This window comes from Hemitrygon akajei, chromosome 9, assembly GCF_048418815.1.
Source record: "Hemitrygon akajei chromosome 9, sHemAka1.3, whole genome shotgun sequence".
Lineage (NCBI taxonomy): Eukaryota > Metazoa > Chordata > Chondrichthyes > Myliobatiformes > Dasyatidae > Hemitrygon > Hemitrygon akajei.
The window spans coordinates 29,195,552-29,222,343 of NC_133132.1; the positions used below are offsets into that span (position 1 = coordinate 29,195,552).

The window sequence follows — 26,792 nt, forward strand, 5'->3', positions numbered from 1 at the left end:
CTATTGTAGCCTTAGATAGCTTAACTTGCTCTCCACAAAACCACCAACTCTCATGCCACTTTCAAATTTACTAATGCTACCTCCTGCATTAACAGACATGTAAGCAGCAAAGTTCCCAGCAACAGTCCTTGTGGTACATCACAGGTCAAAACTTCCCACACTAGAAAAACATCCTTCTGTCGCTACCCTCTGGCTGGTGGTGTTGGGGCATCCGCACCGGACTTTGAGGCAAGCGGGCGGCCCTGGGCCGGCCTGCTCCTTGAACGCTTTCCATTTGTGCTGGGCTGAGTGTCAAGTTAGCAACTTGTGGAAAAACAGACAAAATGCCAAAGAGATGGCAGGGTTGTCGCCAGATGCACCACAGGGAGCGGAAAGGAACAACAGCAACCACGACCATCTAGGTGGTATCACCAAGCCAGTTTTGGACCGGTTGGTCCTGCTTGGAGCATCAAGACTGCCGTGTATGGTTGCTGCTGTGCCGTGCCTTCCAACGGACTTCTTCAGCAATCATAGTTTCGATTAGTGTGCAGGTCCACCCTTTGGGATAATCCCCAGCACATGGTGACTTACAGATACGGCCAAGTTTGCTGTAGTTTAACAGGGTTGAAAGAGGTGAATTAGGAGGAGTCAGAAAGGGTGGCATACTGTATGTCCAGATAGCAGAGGGGAAGACTGTTTTAGGAATAGTTTCTTACCCTCTGCCATCAGAATCTTGAACAGTCAATGAACTCGTTAAGCTGTCTTGCTTTTCCTCTTTTGCATTATTTATTTAGTTTTATTTTCACAAACAGTAATTTGTTTTGCCTGAGCTGTACTGCTACCACCAAACAACAAATTTTGTAACCTACGTCAGTGACGATAAACCTGATTCTGATTCTAATTCTCAGTCAAGAACAACGTTTCCCAGTAGAGGACTTCGACACCAAGGCATGGAGGATTGTTTATGGAGAGACGGGAGAAATGCCAGGAGTCAAATGGTGTGAGAACAGTAACCTGTGTCTCAAGGTGGACAAGACAAAAGAGATGATTGTGGACCCCAGGAAGGCACAGGTCGACCATTCTCCATTGCACATCAATGGCTCTGTCATCGAGAGAGTGAAGAGCACAAAGTTCCTTGGTGTGCACATAATGGATGATCTAACCTGAACCCACAATGCTTCCTCATCAGTCAGGAAGGCAGAGCAGCATCTACACTCTGAGGAGACTGAGGTGTGCAATCTTTCCTAATAACTTTCTACAGGAGCACCACTGGCTGTCTTGTCTGGCTGCATCATTGTGTGATACGGAATCTGCACGGCATTGAACTGCAAACCCTACAGAGGACAGTGAAAACTGCCGAGAGGATCATTGGGGTCTCTCATCCCTCCCCAACTATTTGTGACATTTACCATGAGCGTTGCAGACAAAGGGCCAAGGCATTGTTGAGGATCCCTACCACTCATCCCACAACCTTTTTGACCCACTACCATCAGCATCCATGTGGATGATCAGCCATGATCACACTGAATGGCGGTGCTGGCTCAAAGGGCCAAATGGCCTACCCCTCACCTATTGTCTATTGAAAGAGCTACAGGAACATCAGGACTAGGACTGCCTGAATATGTAACAGCTTCTTCACTCAGGCTCTGAGACTAATGAATAACCTGCCACCTCCAAGGCCTCATCACTAGGACAGCGAGTGGTTTACTGTTTACCTATGCCACACACAACAAGCATTTTGAGCTATATTTTATTAACTTATTTATGGTAATATTTTGGTTTATGTGCTATGTGTGATATATGCTTTCTGGGAGTTCTGTGGTACAGAGGTACAGAGCTCTGTTGTTTCGTTTGGTGTATATATGTATAGTCAGATGACAATAAAGTGCATTAATATTGAAAATGACTAGTTAATAAATGGTAAATAAACAAACTTGATTTACAATCCTCAACTTCAACTACACATGCAAAAATCTTTCCCTGAAGTAGGCAGTTAGTTTACAGCTGTTGGCTGAACATTTTTGTACTAGTATCTAACATGTATATTTATATTTATCTGTAAATAGTTAATTGTGCAATATGACAACATATGTAGTAATTATTATCAAAATGATGGTGTTACTTTTTTAGCAGTAGCAGTGTACTTGTTACGTATATATACCTTTAAGAACCATGTGTACCATGAATATTTGGATCTCCCCTTGTTCTTGGCTTATTTCTATTTACGAAGCTAATGAAATATGCTTCCAAATAAAGTACTAACTAAATCATATCCATGGAATATAATAAATTGATGCAGGTCTCATCTGCAGTGCACCCAAAATCTGTTATTCAAACAAAAATTTAATTACTTTAAAAATAATTATTTGCCTCAATTTCATGAGGATCTGTTGCCGAGAATTCCATATTGTGGCCAGGCATTGTGAAAGGATGTCTTCAATCCATTCATTGCCTGCTTAATTCTTCTTGTGTTCTCCTGTTAGTATTTCATAAAGCAGTAAAATCTGTGTAGAGATACTCACCTGTTAAAGAATCTTCACAATAATGAAAAACCTTTGAATTAGGTCATCAGTTAAGGCTTGGGTCATTTGGGTAATACACTGAATCCCTTTGTGATCTCATCATGCTGAGCACTGCTGTTGTACATAGACACAATGAATTTATATGAGTCATCAAGATAAAGGTAAAATCATTGCACAAAGTTAAATCAAACTTAAACTATTGAACTTTTTTTTGAAGAGGGATATTAATTCCATTGGTTTGTGAGTAAGTGCTTCCTTCTAAGGGATTGGCACCACATTAGAATGTGTGCTTAGTCCACTGCTCTACTCTCTCTACACCCATAACCGTGTGGATAGGCACTGCTCAAATACCATCTATAAATTTGCTGATGACACAACTGTTATTGGCAGAATTTCAAATGGTGACGAGGAGACGTACAGGGACAAGATGGATCAGCTGGTTGAGTGGTGTTGCAGCAACAATCTTCATCAGTAAGACATGAAATTGATTGTGAACTTCAGGAAGGGAAAGTTGAGGGAAGACACTGTCACCAGTCCTCATTGAGGGATCAGAAGTGGAAAGGGTGACTTGTTTCAAGTTCCTGGGTGTCAGCTTCTCTGAGGGTATATCGTGGAGCTAACGTATTGATGTAATTACTAAGAAGGCACAAAAGTGACTATATTTCATTCAGAATTGAAGAGAATGTGTATATCACCAAAGACACTTGCAGATTTCTACATATGTACCATTCTCTCTGGTTGCATCTCCAGCTGGTATGGAGGGGCCACTGCACAGGATCGGAAGAAGCTGCAGAAAGTTGTAAACTTAGCTAGTTCCATCATAGGCACTTGTCTCCCCAGCATCCCAGACACCTTCAAAAGGTGATGCCTCATTAAGGCGGCATCCATCATTAAGGTCACTCATTGCACAGCACATGGTCTCTTCTCATAGCTACCATCAAGGAGGAGGTACAGGAGCCTGAGGACACACTTCAATTTCAAGAACAGCTTCTTCCCCCCCCCCCCCCCACCAACAGATTTCTGAATGGACACTTACTCAGTATTTTTCCCTCCTTTTTGCACTACATATTTAATTTGTTTTTTATATATTCTTACAGTAATTTACAGTTTTTATTACTATATATTGCAATATATTGCTGATAGAAAAGAACAAATTTCATGACATATGCCAGTGATATTAAACCTGAGTCTGATTCACTAAAACTTACTGGAGGAGTTAAACCAAACAAGGTAATTGCTAACAAAACAATGAATTGCAGCAAAAAATGGGGAGAAATCAAAACAGCTTTTCTTTGGTGCAAAATGTTTAATACAGGGGCTCACACAGTACTTACTATCCGTGCTCTTGTCATATCTGCTCTTGTAAGTAAAATACTCTCATTACAGCTATGGTCTGTAAGTGGCCAAGAGTTGAATTTTATTTTATTCCCATCACCCTGCCTGTTCTCCATCTCCCTCTGGTGCTCCCCCCCCTTTCTTTCTCCCGAGGCCTCCCATCCCATGATCCTTTCCCTTCTCCAGCTCTGTATCACTTTTGCCAATCACCTTTCCAGCTCTTAGCTTCATCCCACCCCCTCCGGTCTTCTCCTATCATTTCGCATTTCCACCTCCCCCCACTACTTTCAAATCTCTTAGTACCTCTCCTTTCAGTTAGTCCTGACGAAGGGTCTCAGCCCGAAACGTCAACAGTGCTTCTTCCTATAGATGCTGCCTGGCCTGCTGTGTTCCACTGGCATTTTGTGTGTGTTATTTGAATTTTATTCATGTTTTTGATGATAGGACAACATTTCATTGAGTGTTTCATCAAACCACCTAAGTAAAAAATTTCCATAACCAGAGAGAAGGTCCTGAAGGTAGTTAAGTCACCTGGATCAGATAGTGTGCTCACCAGAGTTCTGAAAGAAATGACTGAAGATATCATGGAGGCATTAGTAATGTTCTTTCAAGGATTTCTAGATTCTGTAATGGTTCTGGAAGACTGGAAAATAGCAAGTGTCACTCCACTCTTCAAGAAGGGAGAGAGGCAGAAAAAAGGAAACTATAGGCCAGTTAGTCTGACCTCAGAGGTTGGAAAGATGTTGAAGTTGATTATTAAGGATGAAGTCTCAGGGTACTTGGAGGCACATGATAAACCAGGCCATGGTCAACATGGTTTCCTCAAGGGAAAATCTTGCCTGACAAATCTATTGGAATTTTTTGAAGAAATAACAAGCAGGATAGACAAGGGAGAATCATTTGATGTTGTGTGTTTGGATTTTCAGCAGGCTTTTGACAAGCTATTAGCTGATGGTATTACAAGAAAGATTCTAACAGTATCTGATTAGCAGGAGACAAAGAGTGGGAATAAAGGGAATAAAGAGAGCCTTTTCTGACTGACTGCAAAGTCTGTGTTAGGACTGATTCTTTTTACACTATATGTTAATGATTTGGATGTTGGCATTGATGGCTTTGTTAAAAAGTTTGCAGACAATACGAAGAGAAGTGGAGGGTTAGCTGGTTTTGAGGAAGTAGAGAGGCTACAGAAGGACAGGTAGATTAGGAGAACGGGCAAAGAAATAGCGAATGGAATACAGTGTCAGGAAAGTTATGGTCATGCACTTTGGCAGAAGAAATGAAAAGGTTGACTATTTTCTAAATGGACAGAAAGTACGAAAACCTGGGGTGTAAAGAGAATTGGGAGTTCTTGTGCAGGATTCCCTAAAGTTCCACCCCCCCCCCCCCCCACCTTCCTGTCAGTCCATTTAACTGTCTATTGCCAGTCATGCACAGCTATCATAGGACATGCTGTTATCTGCCCCCTCACCAATCACTTTCTCAATTGTACTCCTTCCTTTCCCCTCACATTTCTTAACCTGGCTTCTACCCCCTTCCTTTCCAGTCCTGATTAAGAGTCCCAGCCTGAACTGTTGACTGTTCTGGATTTCCAGCACCTGTAGAATTTCCTGTCTTTGTGATACTGTTCACAGTACCAAGTGGACCTAAAAATTAAGTGTTAATGCGCTGAAGTAGCAATACAGGACCGTATTTATGCGACACAGAAAAAGTAGTGTCGTATATACAAAGCTGAGCAATCCTCGGCTGAAACACAGTGCTCTTCCAATGCAAGGAAGTGCCAGGTGGAATGTGCCAGTTTGCAGCATGCAACGGGGGGTTGAGGGGCTCACTGAAGCTTGGTGCAGCCACTGCAAATGTCTTGTGAGGAAAAAAATACTGCGCACTATTTATATTTTATGAATAACGTATAATTTTGGAGGGCAAAATCCTAAAACGTACAGGCCAGGTTAAAACTACGGTTTAAGTCTGATCGATTTCTCTACAAATTGCTTGTAGGGCGTTAAAAAAAAAGTTCCTTTGTAAAGCAAAAAAAAGATAACTTCTGCTTCCCCGAGAATTTAATTCCACCGGCACTTAATATTTAAACTTCATTTGAGAGATGGCAAATCACATCCAATCAAATCGTTGGTTTCTGAGCATTTCATCCAATAAGAGATTGCCCAATCAGAAGCTAGAGTGTGTATTTTATGTCCAATCAGCCTGTGGACTTCCCGTCCAAATAACCAATCAATTCAGCAGGTTTCTCTCACAGAGTCTGCGCTTACATCCAATCAGCTCCGTGTTAGTCTGTTCTTTTGGCGCCAACTTTGAGTCTAAGGGTTCACGGAGGGCTGTTATTGTGTTGAATACGCGGTTGGAAGTTATCAGCAGCGAACTATGTTCGTGTCGGATATACGGAAAGAGTTCTATGATGTGCTGTTAAACCAGGTAAGGAACCAGGAATTGGGCTACAGGGCAGAGTGGCTCAAGTGTAGGCCCGGCATTTGTTGAGGCCGGCTCAGTCACTCTTTACAGCCTGGAACAGCTGAGGCTTCATCATCGGTTCTGTACAGCTTCCTAATGACTGGGACGTGGTGGAGTTTGCTGAGTATTTCTAGCGACGAGTTATCGCCCTTGGGAATGAACTGTAAATAATAAGCATCAGTTAAATACTAGGAAAATATGTGAGGAACTTTATCATTGACGGTCATTTTATATTTTTTTAAAAATCAACAGATAAAACTTCGTCTTATCTTTGCGACTACGAAAATCCGTTGTTTTGTTTTAAATCGGTGCCTGGGATGTGGATATCCCCGATAGGATGTTAATGAGTGATAATGTTGAATGTATAGGGAAGTCACGAAGGTATTTTTCGTTGGATGCGATTATTGCCAAGACCGTGAGGTGTCGAGATTACAAGTCACTTTTTGGATTAATTGTGGTGGTTAATTTGGTAATCAAAGGGAATTTCTGGGCGTCTTATTTACCACAGTGTTGGTGAAGCGGCCGGCTGGCTAGTTGTGTGTTTTGGTTGGACGGGTGTATTTGATTATCTCACTCTTCGCGTTGATCTAGTTGAAGTAACCAGCAATGATGAAGAGGGCCTCAAGCAGTCCGGTTTAAGGCTATTGACCACAGAGTATAGTTCATTGACTGTAGGCTTCATGTTTCTTTGGGATGGGATGTAGACTGCTGTTAGGATAGCTGGTGAACTGTAGTATATCGTGTGGTGACGCTTGGCCATTAGATATTCTAAACTGGGTGAGCACAATCTCGCCAGGACCTCCAGAATGTTGTCGGTGGTATCAAGAGACAGTACCAGCCCGACATTAAGTTCAGGACCAGCCTTCAGTTGTTGCTGGGCCAACATCCTAGAGCAGACTACAAAATGAAGACGAATACCGTCCCTTCCTGATGAGCTCATTGTATGGTTTGCACCATAAGACATGGGTACAGAGCCAGGCCATTCAACCCGTTGAGTCTGCCCCACCATTTCATCATGTCTTTGAGCAGTAGGGGATAGGTATGTACTGTACCACCTACCCTGACAGTCTCCAATGCATCTCAATCCAATTGCAGGTTTAAGATCAATCTTCTAGAATGGAAAACATTGTGTGCAGATAAGCTGGCAGAGGTATTTGCAGATACTTTTAACCTCTTCCTGCTCCAATCTGAGGTTTCTACCTGCTGCTCCTCTCACCTTAAGAAAAAAGGTAATGTGCCAGAATGACTGCCACTCAGTCACTCTGATGTGTGCTGCCACTATCAAGTCCTTTGAGGGGCTGTTCGTAGCACACATCAACTCCAACCACCCATACAAAGTCGCCCACGGCAATGTGTCTTACCACCAAAACAAATCTACAGGGATGACATCTCACTGCTACTCTCATCCATGGAGCATCTTTACAGTAAAGGCACCTTCAGTTGACTATTATTTATTGACTACAGCTCTGCCTGTAATTCCATGCAAACTGGTCACCAAATTCTGATACCTGGGAGTCAACAACTTCCTTTGCAACTGGACCCTTGACTTCCTGACCACCAGACTGCATTCAGTAAGGAAAGGCAATAGCTCCTCCTTGATTATTCTCAATTTCCATGCTCCACAAGCTGTGTCCTCAGTTCCCTGTGCACTCATGACAGTGTGGCCAGATTCTGCTCCAAATCCATTGACAAGATTGTAGATGATAATGCTGTAATGGGCCGTATCTCAAATAACCATGAGTCGGTTACAGGAAGGATATAGTTTAGTAATGTGGAATGAGGACACATCCCTTCCCTCAATATTGGAAACAAATAAAACTGGTCAATGGCTTCAGGAAGAACAGTGATGCACATGTTCCTGTCTACCTCAATGGTGCAGAGGCTGAGAGCTTCAAGTTCCTAGGAGTGAACATCAATAACAACCTGGGCTAGTGCAATGATGTAGATGTCATGGCCAAGAAAGCTCACCAACACCTCTACTTCCTCAAGATGCTGAAGATATTTTGCATGTCCCAGTTGACCCTTAGCTGTTTTTATCATTGCAGCTTGGCATAGCAACTGCTCTACATGTGAACACAAGAAACTGCAGAATCACGGATACAGCTCATCACTTCATGGAAACCAGCTTCCCCTCCATAGACTGTCCGTACTTCTGTCTGCCTCAGTAAAGCAGCTGGCATAATTAAAGACCCCACACATCCTGAACATTCTCTCTCCTCCCTTCTCCTATTGCACAGAAGATACAAAAGTCTGAAAGCATGTACCAGCAGATTGAAAGATGACCTGTACCCTGCTGTTATAAGACTATTGACTGGCTCTGTCAGACAATAAAATGGACTTTTGACCTGACCATCTAACTGCACTGCACTTTGTTCTGATATTGTTTTACTTGGTGCTGCATCAATACTATGTAATAAATGGATCTGTATGACCACTATTCAAGACAAACCTTTCACTGTACATGTATATGTGACAATAATATTCCAGTTCCAAAAAGTTCAATGACATGGACGTGTTGAATGCAGCGGTAAACTTGAACAAAACAAGTTGGCTCGCTGGTTTGTTCTGCTTGTGGAACGAGTGGGAATGTTGCTGAGCAATATCGGTGAGCTCTTGAGTGAGAACACAAGAAAGAAATGGGGTGGTATAAGGACCATAAGATAAAGCAGAATTAGACCATTGAGTGCTCAATCCATCACGGCTGATTTATTATCCCTCCCAACCCCATTCTCTTGCTTTCTCCCCATAACCTTTGATGACCTTACTAATAAAAAACCTATCAACCTTCACTTTAAATATACCCGATGAATATGTCAGAAGGAGGCAACAATATTGTTGCTTTTGATTGCACTGGAGACATGCGGGACATGAATGAGTTTGCTGGTGCATGACTACAGCTTGGTTTATACATTTCCATCAGAGTAGTTGATTTGTGTAAGTTTATTTTTTTTTAAAGGGGAAGCAATGTAGAGTGTACGAGCAGTAAAGGTATCACTTTGATATAGCAGACACTGCTCTTTAGTTGAGAGCTTTTGCCTTCAATAAAACCATGAAAGAGCTCCCATAGCTGCCTTTGAAAAGGGAGTTCTGTGATTTAGAACTAACAGTGAACTATCCATGCCAGTATCTTTCCTGTAATGCCATAGGATTTTGTCTTATTAAGCAGACTCGTGAGTGGCACCCTAACAAATGCCTTCTGAAAATCCAAGTAAATGACGTCCACTGCCTTTCCTTTGTCCACCCTGCTTGTTACTTCCTCAAAGAACTCTAACAGATTTGTCAGGCAAGATTTCCCTCCACAGAAGCTGTGCTGACTTTGACTTGTCCCCAAATATCCCAAAACCTCATCCTTAATAATGGACTCCAATACTTTCCCACTCAGAGGTTAGGCTAACTAGTCTATAATTTCCTTCCCTTTGCTTTCCTCTCTTTTTAAAGAGTGGAGTGACACTTGCAATCTACAAGTTTTCTGGGCCAATGCCAGAATCAAGTGATTCTTGACCTCAGGACTGTGTGATGTAGGCCATCTGGTGCAGGTGGCTTGCCCACCTTAAGACCTTTGAGTTTGCCTTACACTTTTTCCTTTGTAATTGCAATGGTACTCACTCTTGCTCCCTGACACTCACAGACTTCTGGCATACAGCTAGTGTTTTCCACAGTGAAGTCTGAAGCAAAGTACCCATTAAGTCCATCAGCTATTTCTTTGTCTCCCATTACTACCTCAACAGCACCTTTTACAATGGTCCAATATCAATTCTCACTTCCCTTTTACTCTTTATATAAATGAAAAAACATATAGTATCTTGCTATATATTATTGGCTAGTTTGCCTTCTTATTTTCATCTTTTCCCTTAGAGTTTTTTTAGTTGCCTTTTGTTGGATTTTAAAAGCTTTCCAATCATCTAACTTCCCATTCACTTTTGCTACCTTATATGTCCTTTCCTTGGCTTTTAAGCAGTGCTTAATTTCCCTCGTCAGTCACAGTTTCCTTATCCATGCCGTTTGAGAACTTAGTCTGTGGAACATGTCTATCCTGCAAAGTGAACTATTGGCCGAAGGAAGCTTCGGCCATCTCTGCTCTGTCGTCATCCCCACCGGCATCTTCCTCTCATCCACCTGGGCAAGCTCCTCTCTGGTGCCTTTGTAATTACCTTTGTTCCATTGAGATACATGTGACTTGTGGTTCTCCCTCTCAAATTGCAGTATGAATTCAATCATATGATCACTGTCCCCTAAGGGTTCCTTAACACTAAGCTCCCTAATAAAATCTGGATTATTACACAACACCCAATCTAAGATGGTCTTTCCCCGAGTAGGCTCAAGCACAAGCTGCTCTAAACCTGATTTTCGCAATCCGCTTGCATATTGAAATCTCCCATTACAATTGTGACATTGCTGTTATTACATGCCTTTTCCAGCTTCCTTTGCAGTCTCAACCCCACATCATGGCTACTATTTGAGGACCTATATATGATTTCCATAATGGTATTTTTACCCTCACTGTTTCTTAACTCCACCCACAAAGATTCAACATTCTCTGACCCTATGTCACCTCATTGTAAGATGTAATTCCCCCTCTAACCAGCAGAGCCACATCAAAGCCTATGCCTTCCTACCTGTCCTTTCCATATAAAGTATATCCTTTGATGTTAAGCCCCCAATTATGGCTTTCTTTCAGCCACAACTCTGTGACCACAATATCATACTGGCCGATCCCTAATTGTGCCATAATTTGTCCACCTTATTCTGTACATTTAAATACAGCACCTTCAGTCCTGCATGCTTTGCCCTTTTGAATTTTGCCTCGATGTTACAATTTAAGTCTTTGCTTTGTCTGCATTTGTACTCAATCATTGGCTTGTCCTCCTTTACTTTCATGTTACACCCATCATCTACGGTCGGCCCTCCTTATCCGCGGATTCCGCATGCACGGATTCAACCAACCGCGGATCGGAAAAACCTGGAAGTTCTCTCTCCAGCACTCGTTTGAGCATGTACAAGCTATTTTTTCTTGTCATTACTCTCTAAACAATACAGTAAACAACTATTTACATAGCATTTACATTGTATTGGGTATTATAAGTAATCTAGAGATGATTTTAAAGTACAAGCAGTCCCCAGGTTATGAATGAGTAGCGTTCACCAGATTGATTCCTGGGATGGCAGGACTTTCATATGAAGAAAGACTGGATCGACTAGGCTTATACTCACTGGAATTTAGAAGATTGAGGGGGGGATCTTATTGAAACGTATAAAATTCTAAAGGGATTGGACAGGCTAGATGCAGGAAGATTGTTTCCGATGTTGGGGAAGTCCAGAACGAGGGGTCACAGTTTAAGGATAAAAGGGAAGTCTTTTAGGACCAAGATGAGGAAAAACTTCTTCACACAGAGTGGTGAATCTGTGGAATTCTCTGCCACAGGAAACAGTTGAGGCCGGTTCATTGGCTATATTTAAGAGGAAGTTAGATATGGCCCTTGTGGCTAAAGGGATCGGGGTATGGAGAAAAAGCAGGTACAGGGTTCTGAGTTGGATGATCAGCCATGATCATACTGAATGGCAGTGCAGGCTCGAAGGGCCAAATGGCCTACTCCTGCACCTATTTTCTATGTTTCTATGTTCCTGAGTCTGTCTTTAAGTCGGATTTGAAGATGGAACAGGTATATCCGGTATTATTTAGCGTCAGTTAGTCAAATGTTTGTCTTAGTATATAGTATATATTTTACCTTTCTATGTATATAAAACACTTAAGAAATGTATGTATTTCAATAATTAAACCACTGCGTTGCTTAGTAACGTAGCTTTCATCGGGGCAGGGCCTTTCATGTGCTTCATTAAAATTGTTCCGATCGTTGACTGACTGTAGCCTAACGCTTTTCCAATGACCGATGGCTTTTCACCTCTTTCCGATTGTTTTATTACTTCCACTTTATTTTCATTCGTGATCGTGATTATTTTCATGAACATAAACACTGCAGATTCAGACTGTGCTGCCGGGTCCTAATGTCCACCGCACTGAGACAGGTTAAATAAGGTCCGGGGTTCCGCTGGGTCCTGAAGACCACTGCACTGAAACAGGTTAAATAAGGGACTAGGGCATCCGTGTTTTTTGGTATCCGCAGGGGGGTCCCGGAAACAATCCCCCGTGGATAAGGAGGGCTGACTGTACTTGTAAACCTGCTGGCTCATCCTCAGCTCTATCATACTTGTTTTCATCCCCCTGCCATATTAGTTTAAACCACTCCCAGATGTCTGAGCCACTGGGCAGCAATTGTTTTGGTACTTTATCTTGTTTTACTTGGCTACTTGGATGATAGTAGTGGTCTTATTAAAACAGGTGGTAACCACAGATTAAAGCAGGGACAGGTTAAAAATGTCTGCAAATACTCCTGTCATTTGATCTGTGCTAGCTGATTGTCTAGCACAGTATGCTAGGCGAGCTTTTTTCTGTATCTCAGTACATGTGACAATAATAAACCGATTTTAATTCAAGTCAAGTTTTCTCTGTTGGTTCAGTTTATTGTCATTGAGCCCTATGCATGTATACTGCCAGACGAACCCACATCCCTCTGGACCAAGGTGTGCTGCATCGTACATTAAACTATATTCTACTACCCGATCTACATAGGTGATAAAGTTGTGGAGTTCGGTGGAGGTTGCAAAAGCGATTTGATGTGAAGCTTGTGTGACTGAGAGTGAAGAGTTGCAGGTGGTCAGACGTATAGTCATTGGCTTGCCTCATTCTGATTGGTGTTGAGCTTTGAATGTTGACAGAGAAACACTCATCCAGGCCATCCTGATTTGCAGGTTTATGTTGTCGAAGTGACCGATGCTCTTGTTTGGAAAAAGCTGAGACACGACCTGACGGACCATATTGATGTTTGAGAATGGAAGCTGAGTTAGAAGCAATGAGAAATGAAATTTAGGTTTCTGCAAATGACACCTAGAAAATTGAGGATATAGAATTTGATGGTGTGGTTGGCATATTCATACCAACAAAACTAGCTTTGTGGAACAGTCCACAAGTGCAGATTGACCTCCCCATTGCCCGCCGTTTCAATTCTTCATCCTCTTGCATTCTGACCTATTGGTCAACTGCCTCTTGTACTACTAGAATGAGGCACAGTACAACCTCGAGAACCAGCACCTCATCTTTCACCTGGGTTTGTTGCGTCTTTCTGGATTTAACATTGGTTTATACAACTTCAGGTAACTTGATTTCTGTCTATCGATCAATCAGCTATTTGTGATATTGGCTCAGCTTGTTTGCTTTTTTACTTTCTCTCTGGGAGTGGAGGATATGCTTAGCCTGACCTGGGCACGTCTATTGCTCTGAATTTCACAACCAACTTCCTTTTATCTATATTTTGTCTATGTTCTTGCTCTCTAACTGGTCCCATTCACTCATCAACCAGATAATCTTGTGGCTTTTCCCCATGGTTGCCCTTGTTTTACCTCTTTTACCTTGTTTTACTATTGATGCAATGCTCCTCAGACAGGATGAAGAGGTCAATACTCCCCAATGCCATTAGGCTTTACAATTCTACCGCCAGGACTTAAGAACTTTTTAAAAGCTATTATTAATGCTTTTTGAGATAGTGATTTAGATGCATATCATATTTTTTACTGAGTTAAGTATTGTATGTAATTAGTTTTGCTACAACAAGTGTATGGGACATTGGAAAAAAAGTTGAATTTCCCCATGGGGATGAATAAAGTATCTATCTATCTATCTATCTATCTACCTTATCAAAGACATCCTCCATTCCCCATTCGACTTGCAACTTTGCAAGTTTCTATTATCTTCTTCCCAATTCTGAGTAGTCTTCAACTTGGAGCATTGGCCCTGTTTCTCTTCCTGAAGATGTGGTCTAACCTGCTGAGTATTTTTCTGTTGTTAATTTAGATATCCAGCATCTGCAGTTTTTATTTAAAACCGTTGCTATTTGAGGGAGGAAATTTCCCACCCTAACCTGGGGTCTGGGCTATGGGTCTGTCTCTGAATGAACGGAAAGGCTAGTGTTTGTTAATTCCTCATGGTTGTTTTTCAGAAGGTAGTGGAGGATTACAGGTAATGCTGAATTGTTGCCTGTAGTGCAGTGATTCTCCCTTAATTCTGTCAGTACTAAATATGGAACTCTTAAGATTCTAACTTGGGGTCAATGAGTATATAACCTAACCATCTCAGTGTGAAATGAACCAGGTTGAACTGAATATGCTCCTTAATGTATCGGGTGAAATGTCAGGGCTATAATTGAGGAGATTTTCTTTATATATAGTTACTCTTGCCTGCAGTTGACTCCAGAGGTCGACATTTAATGAAAATTCAAGTTGGAGCTGCACATGCTAAAAATTCTGAAATAAAAACCATTCGGGAATGTAGTCGTTTGGGCAGCATTTGTGGAAAGAGAAACAAAAGTTAACATTTCAGGTCAAACACATCCTGTCATTCCAAATTCTGAGGGTCGTGGACCTCCCATATGCTTCCAGCAGATTCTATTTTATTTCCAAAAATATTTGAGCAGCTTGTCTTTTTGGAAGAAACGTTTAAATAATGTGACACAAAATTTTAATCTGTTCTACCTAAAATAATCAGGATGTATAATTGTTGATGGTCAAAACCTCATTTTGTGAACCAAATTACTTTTAATCAGGTTTGGTACATGTATTGATGAACTTGGGCTTAAAGCTTTCAGTTAACTAAACCTATCAACTACGTATGAACTGCATGGGGTTCCTGTTGAATGCATGAGAGAGGGAAAGCTGGTAGCACATCTGTATTGAATTTTGGCCTTTTGTTTGAGGGAACTGGGTCACTTTCAACCTAGATGAAAGTCCTAGACAGTCCTGCATGAATCCACATGGTTTTCATACTGTTTCTGATGGACAGGGATTGTTGCTGCTAATTTATCATTAAACTGCATTCTCACTGCAGCATAACTGTTGCAGGAGATTTTTTTAAAATGCCTTCAGCATCAGCAACACAATGTCTTAGTGTGTGGTCTTTTATTCTGTAGCCAGTCAGCCTTCATTTTGAAGAGATCAAAAAAAATTCCTTATAAAATCCACAAGGTGGAGTAGGAACATCAAACCATGAAAGGAACTGTAGGAAAAAAACATCCAGGCTATTCAGACATCCATTGAAATTCTGGTTTGCTTGTATTCTAATTTCAATGGAGTGTTTTGGCTTCCAATTCCTTAATGATTTCAGTAGCAAAAATGTATCCATTTCTGAGCCTGTTGTGTGAGCTCTAATTCTACCACCTTTTGAGTAAAGGTATATTTACTAAATTCACACTGGAGTATCGCAGACTTTGAGATTGCGTCCTCCTCTCAAAGACTCTCCTGCCAGTGGGGCATCTGTCTATATCCACCCTGTCCATTCTCTTCAAAACCAAAAATAGCCTGATCAAACCTGCATTCCATCAAATGCAAACTCAGTCTTGTAGGACTTTGACTATGCAATATTTTTTTATAGCTGGACTAATACAAAGAGACAATGTGATTTTCTGTACAAAATCTGGTCTCCAAATTATAAAATTAGAGCTCGTGAAATGGCTTTGAGCCTCAGTCAGTTATGTATATGGATTTAGGAGTACTTTTGCTAGGTGTCATCGTGAGCTGCTGTTGTACATGTTCAGCAGTGCAATGCATTAGTGGGAAATTCCAAGCTGCAATAAAGACGTTCAAACTGCAAGTCATTGGTACTGATCTGGCTGCCATTTAAATAAATCTGGAATAGCACATTCCAGATTTATTTAAATCTATTATTTTTTAATCTATTAATCTATTATTAATTTATTTAAAGAGTGGTGCTGTATATGAGAACAGCACAGCACCACTCTTTCCCTCTGCCATCTGATTCCTCAATAGACATTGAACCATCAACACTACCTCACTTCTGTTATTTCTGTTTTTGCCTATTTTTTCCTTTCTATATTATCACATATTGCACTGTACTGCTGCTGCGAAGTTAACAAGTTTCACAACACACGCTGGTGATATTAAACCTGATTCTGATTAATTTAATAAGCTGTACGATTCTGAGGTTTGCTGAAACTTGCTTTGTTTTTCAGAGGGTACTATTGCTTGTTGCCTTGGATGTCGATGCACTTTGTGCCTGCAAAATCCTTCAGGTGAGTGGTATGGAATGTCACATTCATTGATTCCTGGTGGAAACTAGAGGCATTCACTCCACCAGATGCTAAGCTAGAGGGATTTGTTTTGCCATTCTGAGAGGAGAAATCAAAGATTTTGTCTGTCGGCTTGTCCTGTTCTGCTGCAAATTTGCTGTCGTGTCCAGGACCAATCCTTTCCAGCTACTCTGTGGGTGCCATTTGCTTTACATTGAGTCTCTGACTTCAGTTTCAGATTTCGATTTGTTTGTCATTGAACCATGCAGTTGAAATGTGTCAGTTGCATTCATAGCCAACACACCCAAGGATGTGCTGGGGGCAGCCCTCAAGTGTTGCCACGCAACCTCACGTGCCCATCATTCTTGTCAGACCAACACCGAATACAACAAAACAGAGCATAGCAAGGAAGAAAGCACAAACAGCAAAACAAGTCTCGGTCCTCCCTCCTACCCATTCGCACATATACACTGTCTTCACAATAAATTATGATGTGGGGGTGGATCTGTTGGACATTCAGTTTCATAGAATGTTTTAAAATGGTACAAAAAATGAAACGTTAAAATGCTGTTTTGTTTTTTTAAAAATTGCTGTTAAAAAAAAAATCGTAGTAAAGCAAAGCCAGGAGTGGAGCTGCATAACCACCATTTTGCAAGAAGGTCTGGTGTCGGGAACATAACTGACAATGTTTATCTGTCTCCATTTCAGTCCCTGTTCCAGTGTGACCACATACAATATACGTTGGTTCCTGTGGCAGGATGGCAGGATCTGGAGACTGCATTCCTTGAGCACAAAGAGCAAGTATGTGAAGTGTCCACTCAACATCTCTAGGAGACTGTTAAGAGCTGGTGTAGAATTACCTATGTTCAAACCCACAGTTATTTATTTCTGTGTACAAAACAAAGCTACAATTCATGATTACATTCCCAGTAAATGCAGGGGATATCCCCAATATGAATATCATTAGTCAAAGTCTGAACTTCACAAAGCAACAACTCTTCTATGTAGAGAAACAGGGATTTTGGGGTCTATGTCCAGAAATCCTTCAAAGTTGCTGTGCAATTTGATAGGGTTGTTAAGAAGGCATGTCGTGTGTTGGCCTTCGTAAGTCTGAGGATTGGGTTCAAGAGCTGCAAGGTTATGTTGCAGCTGTATAAAGCTGGTTAGACCACACTTGGGTGGTCTAACTTATTGGAATACAACAATTGTATTCATTAAGGATGTGGAAGCTTTAGACGGTGCAGAGGAGATTTTCCAGGATGCTGCCTCGATTAGAGAACATGCTTTATGAGGAAAGGTAGAGAGAGCTAGGGATTCCTCTTTAAAGGAGGATGAGAGCTGACTTGATGGAGGTATTATAGGAATGAGAGCCATCAACAGTGGGCAGCCAATGCCTTTTTTCCCCTGGGTCGCAATGGCCAAGACCAGAGGACATCAGTTTAAAGTGAGTGGAGGAAAGTTTATGGGAGCTATCAGGCAAGTTCTTACAGAGAGTGCTCTGTACGTACAGCACACTGCCAGAAGCACTGGAGGAGGCCGATAAATATGGATGTTTAATAGACAATAGGTGCAGAAGTAGACCATTCAGCCCTTCGAGCCTGCACCGCCATTTCGAGATCATGGCTGATCATCTACTATCAATACCCAGTTCCTGCATTGTCCCCATATCCCTTGATTCCCCTATCCATAAGATACCTATCCAGCTCCTTCTTGGAAGCATCTCCTTGAAAGAATTGGCCTCCATTACCTTCCGAGGCAGTGCATTCCAGACCCCCACAACTCTCTGGGAGAAGTTTTTCCTTAACTCTGTCCTAAATGACCTACCCCTTATTCTCAAACCATGCCCTCTGGTACTGGACTCTCCCAGCATCTGGAACATATTTCCTGCCTCTATCTTGTCCAATCCCTTAATAATCTTATATGTTTCAATCAGATCCCCTCTCAATCTCCTTAATTTCAGCGTGTACAAGCCCAGTCTCTCTAACCTCTCTGCGTAAAACAGTCCAGACATCCCAGGAATTAACCTCGTGAATCTACGCTGCACTTCCTCTACAGCCAGGATGTCCTTCCTTAACCCTGGAGACCAAAACTGTACACAATACTCCAGGTGTAGTCACACCAGGGTCCTGTACAAATGGAAAATGATTTTCTTGCTCTTGTACTCAATTCCCTTTGTAATAAATGCTAACATTCCATTAGCCTTCTTCACTGCCTGCTGCACTTGCTCATTCACCTTCAGTGACTGATGAACAAGGACTCCTAGATCTCTTTGTATTTCTCCCTTATCTAACTCTACACCGTTCAGATAATAATCTGCCTTCCTGTTCTTACTCCCAAAGTGGATAACCTCACACTTATTCACATTAAACGTCATCTGCCCACTCACCCAGCCTATCCAAGTCACCCTGAATTCTCCTAACATCCTCATCACATGTCACACTGCCACCCAGCTTAGTATCATCAGCAAATTTGCTGATGTTATTCTCAATGCCTTCATCTAAATCGTTGACGTAAATCATAAACAGCTGTGGTCCCAATACCGAGCCCTGTGGCACCCCACTAGTCACCACCTGCCATTCCGAGGGAACACCCATTCACCGCTACCCTTTGCTTTCTATCTGCCAACCAGTTTTCTATCCATGTCAATGTCTTCCCCCGATGCCCTGAGCTTTGATTTTACCCACCAATCTCCTATGTGGGACCTTATCAAATGCCTTCTGAAAATCGAGGTATACCACATCCACTGGATCTCCCCCGTCTAACTTCCTGGTTACATCCTCGAAAAACTCCAACAGATTAGTCAAGCATGATTTACCCTTGGTAAATCCATGCTGGCTCGGCCCAATCCTATCACTGCTATCTAGATATGCCACTATTTCATCTTTAATAATGGACTCTAGCATCTTCCCCACCACCGATGTCAGGCTGACAGGTCGATAGTTCTCCGTTTTCTCCCTCCCTCCTTTCTTTAAAAAGTGGGATAACATTAGCCATTCTCCAATCCTCAGGAACTGATCCTGAATCTAAGGAACATTGGAAAATGATTACCAATGCATCCGCAATTTCCAGGGCCACCTCCTTTAGTACCCTAGGATGCAGACCATCTGGACCTGGGGATTTGTCAGCCTTCAGTCCCATCAGTCTACTGATCACCGTTTCCTTCCTAATGTCAATCTGTTTCATTTCCTCTGTTCCACTGTCTTTTCTGCTAGGCTATCCGTCCAGTCAACTTTGGCCAGCTCCTCCCTCATGGCTCCATAGTTTCTCCTGTTCAACTGCAACACTGACACCTCCAGGCTGCCCTTATCCTTCTCAAATTGCAGATAAAAACTTATCATATTATGATCACTACCTCCTAATGGCTCCTTTACTTCAAGATCGCTTATCAAATCCTGTTCATTACATAACACTAAATCCAGAATAGCCTTGTCCCTGGTCGGCTCTCGTACAAGCTGTTCCAAGAATGCATCCCGTAGGCACTCTACAAACTCGCTATCCTGGGGTCCAGCACCAACCTGATTCTTCCAGTTCACCTGCATGTTGAAATCCCCCATAACTACTGCGACATTACCCTTGCCACATGCCAATGTTAACTCCCTATTCAACTTGCACCCAATATCCATGCTACTGTTTGGTGGCCTGTAGACAGCACCCATTAGGGTCCTTTTGCCCTTACTGTTCCTCAGTTCTATCCACACAGACTCCTCCTGATCCTATGTCCCCCCCCACCCTTGCAAAAGACTGAATCTCATTCCTCACCAACAGGGCCACCCCACCCCCTCTGCCCACATTTCTGTCCCTACGATAGCATGTATACCCTTGTACATTCATTTCCCAGGTCTGATCTCCCTGCAGCCATGTCTCCGTTATCCCAACAACATCATAGTTACCCATTCGCACCTGGGCTTCAAGCTCATCCGCCTTATTTCTGACACTTCGTGCATTCAGATATAGAATTTTTAGCCCATTTCTCCTCTCTCTGTTTGAATCGCTGCCTAATGTGCTTAACTCAGCTCCCCGAACTCCCATCGGGCTATACGCCCCTAGAATTTTGTTGTCCTTCCTAAATTTACTTATTCTTTCAACACATTTAACTCCATGTTCCGTCAGACCATCCCTCTGTACATGTGTCCTCCTTATCACTTGTTCCGCTTCACCTTTCTGTACTACACACTTAATATTCCAGAACCGTGTAGTCCCCACCTGTCCTTTATTCTTCCTCTCGCTATCCTCTCTCACATTCTGGATCCCCACCCCCTGCAAATTTAGTTTAAACCCCCCCCCCCAAGAAGCACTAGCAAACTTTCCTGCAAGAATGTTAGTACCGCTCCAATTCAGGTGTAAACCGTCCCTTCGGAACAGATCTCACCTTCCCTGGAACAAAGCCCAATTATCTAAAAACCTGAAGCCCTCCCTCCTGCACCATCCTCTCAGCCACGTATTAATCTGTATAATCTTTCTGTTCCTTGCCTCACTCGCACGTGGCACAGGTAGCAATCCTGAGATTGTTGCCCTCGAGGTCCTGCTCTTCAGCTTCGCACCTAACTCCCTGAACTCCCTACGCAGGACCTCCTCACTCATCCTACCCACGTCATTGGTCCCTACATGGACCACAACATCTGGATTCTTGCCCTCCCTCTCGAGAATAACCTGCACCCGATCTGAGATGTCTCGGACCCCGGCACCAGGGAAGCAACATACCATCCGAGACTCCCGATCTTCCCCACAAAATCTCCTATCCGCCCCCTGACTATAGAATCCCCTATCACTACCGCTCTCTTCTCTTCCCTCCTCCCCTTCCTAGTCGCGGGTCCAACCTCAGTGCCAGAGACAGGACCACTGCAGCTTGTTCCTGGTAGGTCATCCCCACCAACAGTATCCAAAATGGTATACTTATTTTTGATGGGAACGGCCACAGGGGTGCTCTGCTCTCTCTGTCTGCTCCCCCTGCCTCTCTTGACTGTCACCCATTTGCCTACCTCCTGTCTTTTCGGTGTGACTACCTCCCGATAACTCTTATCTATCTCTGCCTCTGCCTCCCGAATGATCCGTAGTTCATCCAGCTCCTGCTCCAATTCCCTAACTCGGTCTGATAGGAGCTGCAGCTGGATACACCTATTGCAGGTGTGGTCATCAGGGACAACTGTGTTGACCCTGACCTCCCACATGCTGCATACGGAGCACACCACTGCTCTAACCGTCTCCCCCATTACCTGATCCCAGATTAGTCAGAACAAATGAAAAAAGTACCTACCGACCTTACCTTTTTTTGCCCCAGCAAGCACGTACTCAGGCTCACTGATTTCCTCTCACCGAAGTCCCCTTGCGCCGAAGCCCACTGAGCCAAAGCCCAGCACTCTGCTCCCACACACTCCACTGCCTGCACCGACGCTGCCTGCTTCTGAAAGTGGGCTTCTTTTTAAAGCCCACGCTCGCCACTGACGTCACCCGCGCCTGCGCAGTTTTACCTTCCTCCTCAGGTACTCTCCAGGTAGGTCCAAGGGTCTCGGCCTACCTACAACGGCTGATCCTCTGATCCAACGATCTCCAGTCGTCTGTCTCGAGTAGGCACATGAACGTAGGAAAAATGGAGAGTTATGAGCTGTGTGGGAAGGAAGGGTTAGATTGATCTTGGAATAGGTTTGTACAGGTTGGTACAATGTTGGGGGCTGAAGGAACCGTACTGTTTTATGTAAATTAAAATCTCACAGATGAATGCTGCTAAACAGTAGCACAACACTTTACCAGCAACTTGAATTCAATTCCCGCCACTGTCTGTGAGGAGTCAGTACGTTCTCCCAATGACTGCATGGGTTTGTCTGATATTCGGATGGAGAGTTAAGCTGGATTGGAAAGGTCAGCCTGAATGCTTGAAGCCACAGTGAGTAAAGCAGTTCTGTGTTGTCTTGCTGCTTATTTCTGGCCAACTATCAGTGACAAAAATCACTGCTTTTTAAATGCAAAGCGCGTGACTGATTAAAAATTGTTCACTCTAAGCATGGTGTAGTGTCCAACAGTCACAGAAGTGCATGTGATGGATATTGATTTTAAAAACTGTTTGGCAACAGTCTTCTGTCCCCATTAATCAGCATCGTGTCCCAAATAAATGAAGGGAATTCCGGCTTATTTTCTTGGTTAGTTTTTGTTCTTTAAGGGTTGTCCCAAGTAAATGGCTGTCCCAACTAACCAATGGTTCAGTTAACTGGAGTCCACTATGCTTTTCAACCTCTCACCGCTATAGGCGGAAGTTCCCACTTGTTTCAAAAAGGCAACAATTATACCAGTGCCTTAAATAAATAAATAAATAATGTGGGCTGCCTTGATGACTATCGCCCGGTAGCACTCCCATCGACAGTGATGAAATGCTTTGAGAGGTTGGTCATGACTAGACTGAACTCCTGCCTCAGCAAGGACCTGGACCCATTGCAATTTGCCTGTTGCTGCAATAGGTCAACGGCAGACGCAATCTCAATGGCTCTCCACGTGGCTTTAGACCACCTAGACAACACAAACACCTACGTCAGGATGCTGTTCGACTGAAGCTCAGCATTTAATACCATTGTTTCCTCAATCCTGATTGAGAAGTTGCAGAACCTGAGCCTCTACCTCTCTCTGCAATTGGATCCTAACTTCCTAACCGGAAAACCACAATCTGTGTGGATTGGTGATAACATATCCTCCTCCACCGACAATCAACACTAGCGCACCTCGGGTGTGTGTGCTTAGCACACTACTCTCTATATACACAAGACTGTGTGGCTAGGCATAGGTCAAATACCATCTATAAATTTGCTGCTGATACAGCCATTGTTGGTAAAATCTCAGGTCTGATGAGATGGCGTACAGGAGTGAGGTAAGCCAACTAGTGGAGTGGTGTCGTAGCAACAACCTGGCACTCAAAGTCAGTAAGATGAAAGAGCTGCTTGTGGACTTCAGGAAAGGTAAGATGAAGGAATACATACCAATCCTCATAGAGGGATCAGAAATGGAGGGAGTGAGCTGCTTCAAGTTCCCCGGTGTCAAGATATCTGAGGATCGAACCTGGTCCCAGCATACTGTATTGATGTAGTCATAAAGAAGGCAAGACAGTGGCTGTACTTTATCAGAAGTTTGAAGAGATTTGGCGTGTCAACAGATACACTCAAAAACTTATAGTTGTACCATGGAGAGCATTCTGACAGGCTGCATCACTGTCTGGTATGGCGGGGGTACTGCACAGGACCAAAAAAAGCTGCAGAAGGTTGTAAATCTAGTCAGCTCCATCTTGGGCTCTCGCCTACAAAGTACCCCGGACATCTTCAGGGAGTGGTGTCTCAGAAAGGCAGCATCCATTATTGGGGACCTCCAGCACACGGGACATGCCCTTTCCTCACTGTTACCATCAGGTAGGAGATACAGAAGCCTGAAGGCACACACTCGGTGGTTCAGGAACAGCTTCTTCCCCTCTGCCATCCGATTCCTAAATGGGCATTGAATCTTTGGACACTACCTCACTTTTTTTAATATACAGTATTTCTGTTTTTGCATTTATTTTAATCTATTCAATATATGTAATTGATTTACTTTATTTATATTTATTTTATTATTATTTTTTCCTCTGCGAGGTTATCTATTGCATTGAACTGCTGCTGCTAAGTTAACAAATTTCCCGTCACATTACGGTGATAATGAACCTTATTCTGATACATTCCACAGGGTTTAATGAGGTTATGACTGATGTAGAATTAAAGGAGTTCCCAGGGTGCGTACCTAAATGCTTACTCAATGAGATGGGTTCGGGGGTCATTTTAAAGGAGACAAGGGCGGCAGAAATATTTAATAGAAGACCATTCGTGAGACCAAGAAGGCTGAAAGTATAGCCTTATTTTGGAATGAAGGATGCAAGGGTTATAATTGAATCGGGAGAATGTAAGAGATCTCAGAACAATTTGGACTTTTTTTCTAGGGCGAAAATGGCTAATACAAGGGGACATAATTTTACTGTAATTAGAGGTATGGGGGTGGGGTTTGTCACTTTTTTAAACAGTATGATAGATGTGTGGAACACCCTACTCAGGATGGTGGTACAGGCAGGTGTCATGGGGACTTGGATGATAGAAAAATGGGCGATGTCAGAGGGAAGAGTTAGATAGATCTTAGTGCAGGTGAAGTGGTCAGCACAACATTGTGGGCCGAAGGGCCTATACTGAGTTGTAGTGTTCTATACTCTAATTGATAGGTTTATTAATTATTCTTTGGTATAAATGTTTGCTCTGTACAGGTAGGTGGAAGTTGGTAAAGTGAGTAATCTGTGCAGTACTTGTCACTGAATCTCTCTCTCTCTCCCAATTGCAGTTCAAGTATCACGTGCTAATCAATTGTGGTGCTAACCTGGATCTACTGGAGGTGCTGCAGCCTGATGAGGACACTGTTTTCTTTATCTGTGATACCCACAGGCCTATTGATGTCATTAATGTTTATAATGATACACAGGTATGTCTGTCAGACATTGACGGCAGCTTAGTATGAGTTGATATTTCTATGTACAAAATATTGAGCTTTGTTTTACTTTTATTTCCTGTTCTATTCATGTATAATTTCCTTGGTCACTGAGTGTACCTTTTGAAAGCAAAACAAAACTTGCTATTTTGGGAAGCAGAGTATTTTCCCATGGTTCACACTTGGCATGTTAGAGTTTACAGTGAGGAATTTTTTGAACCAGACATGGAGCTTTTCTCTGCTTTGCATAGCAGTATATTTCAAATCCAGTCACGGAAGGAACGCCACAACCATGTTGATGTAAAGTGAAGTACACACTGACCCCCGTCAGCAAGGCTACTTTGTTTTTTCCCATGTAAACAGCGTAGGACTTTTACTTCTGACCTGTTCTGCGAAAGCATCTGGTGCATTTAAAATGTTGGAAAATATTAATGCTGCATGCGCTAATACCAGTAATCAGTTATTTTGTTTGTGGCAAGCAAGTGAAGAAGTAAAAAATAGAGGTAATTACTCATCATTAGCTTTGATTGCTTGGATCACACATGGATGGCCACATTAAGAGGGGCCTGTTCTCTTCATAGCTGCCTTTTTATTTTTAATATTAGAATGTAGAACATTGAACAATACAGCACAAGAACAGGCCTTTCAAAGTAATCAAGTGACAAACTGATCTAATCCTTTTTGCCTACGTGATGTCCATATCCTTCCATCTGCTGCCATTCATGTGCCTATCTCAGGGCCTCTTGAATACCTTTTGTATTTGTCTCCAGCACCATCCCAGGCACTCACAGCTCTCTGTAGTTTTTAAAAAAACATTACCCCATACAGTGACTTTGAACTTAACCCCTCTCACCTCTGGTATTGGACATTTCAACCCCAGGGAAAAAGAGAGCTGTTCTGTCTGTGCCTCCTTGTAATCTTGTAAATATGTATCAGATCTCCCCTCAGTCTCCTGCTCCAGAGAAAACAAGCCATTGTTGTTCAAACTCCCCTTTCAGTGCATACTCTCTAATCCAGGTAGAATTCTGGTAAACCTCTTCTGTGTTCTCTCCAAAGCTTCTACATCCTTCCTTTGGTCAACCAGAAATGAATGTGTTGTTCCAGCTATGCCTTAACTAGAATTTTCTGAAGCTGTAGCATAACCTCCCAGCTCTTGAACTCATTTCCTTGACTAATAAAAGCAAGGATGTTCATGCTGCTCTTACCACCCTATCGACATGTGCAGCCAGTCTCCTTAACCCTACCAGCTAGATCCATCTCCTGCCCTCCTGATATCCCTCATTTGTGCCCCTCAGTTCTAAACTTTGAGGGATTCACTTGTTCTTGATTATCTAAGCCCAATGTATGCTTCCTTTTTCCTTATCAGAGCCTCAGTACTTTTCATCAACTAATTTTAAGAAATTGTCAACCTTTGCTCTTCATCTTAGCAAGAGCGTGCTACACCTTGCCAGCTGCTCCTTTATCAGGATAAGTCTCACACTATTCAGTCTCTGCAAAATCCTGCCTAAAGTTGGTTCTGCCCCCATTTCAAAGTACATCAAGTCAAGTCACGTTGCTTTTTATTGTCGTTTCAACCATAACTGCTGGTACAGTACACAGTAAAAACGAGACAACATTTTTCAGGACCATGTTGCTACATGAAACAATACAAAAACTACACTGAGCTACGTAAGCCAACACAAAAACTACACTAGACTACAGACCTACCCAGGACTGCATAAAGTACACAACAGTGCAAGCATTACAATAAATAATAAACAAGATAATGGGCACAGCAGAGGTTAGTAGATTGGTAGTCCGATGGCTTGGGGGAAAAACTATTACATAAATAATCAGCTGAATGGCAGTGTCCGGGATTCCGTCCATTTCTGTACTCCCACCG

The 26,792-nt window shown here is 42.6% G+C and overlaps 1 protein-coding gene across 1 annotated transcript in view; it reads left to right on the forward strand.

Moving 5' to 3' along the window:
- The first annotated feature begins 6,110 nt into the window (after positions 1 to 6,110).
- The window catches only part of cdc45 (CDC45 cell division cycle 45 homolog (S. cerevisiae)), a 61,815-nt gene continuing 41,133 nt past the window's right edge, over positions 6,111 to 26,792 (forward strand). Inside the window, exons 1-4 of the mRNA XM_073055707.1 lie at positions 6,111 to 6,263; positions 16,376 to 16,435; positions 17,141 to 17,233; positions 24,767 to 24,904. Coding sequence (XP_072911808.1) covers positions 6,213 to 6,263; positions 16,376 to 16,435; positions 17,141 to 17,233; positions 24,767 to 24,904 — 342 coding nt within the window. The 5' untranslated portion in view covers positions 6,111 to 6,212. The remainder of the gene's footprint in view (positions 6,264 to 16,375; positions 16,436 to 17,140; positions 17,234 to 24,766; positions 24,905 to 26,792) is intronic.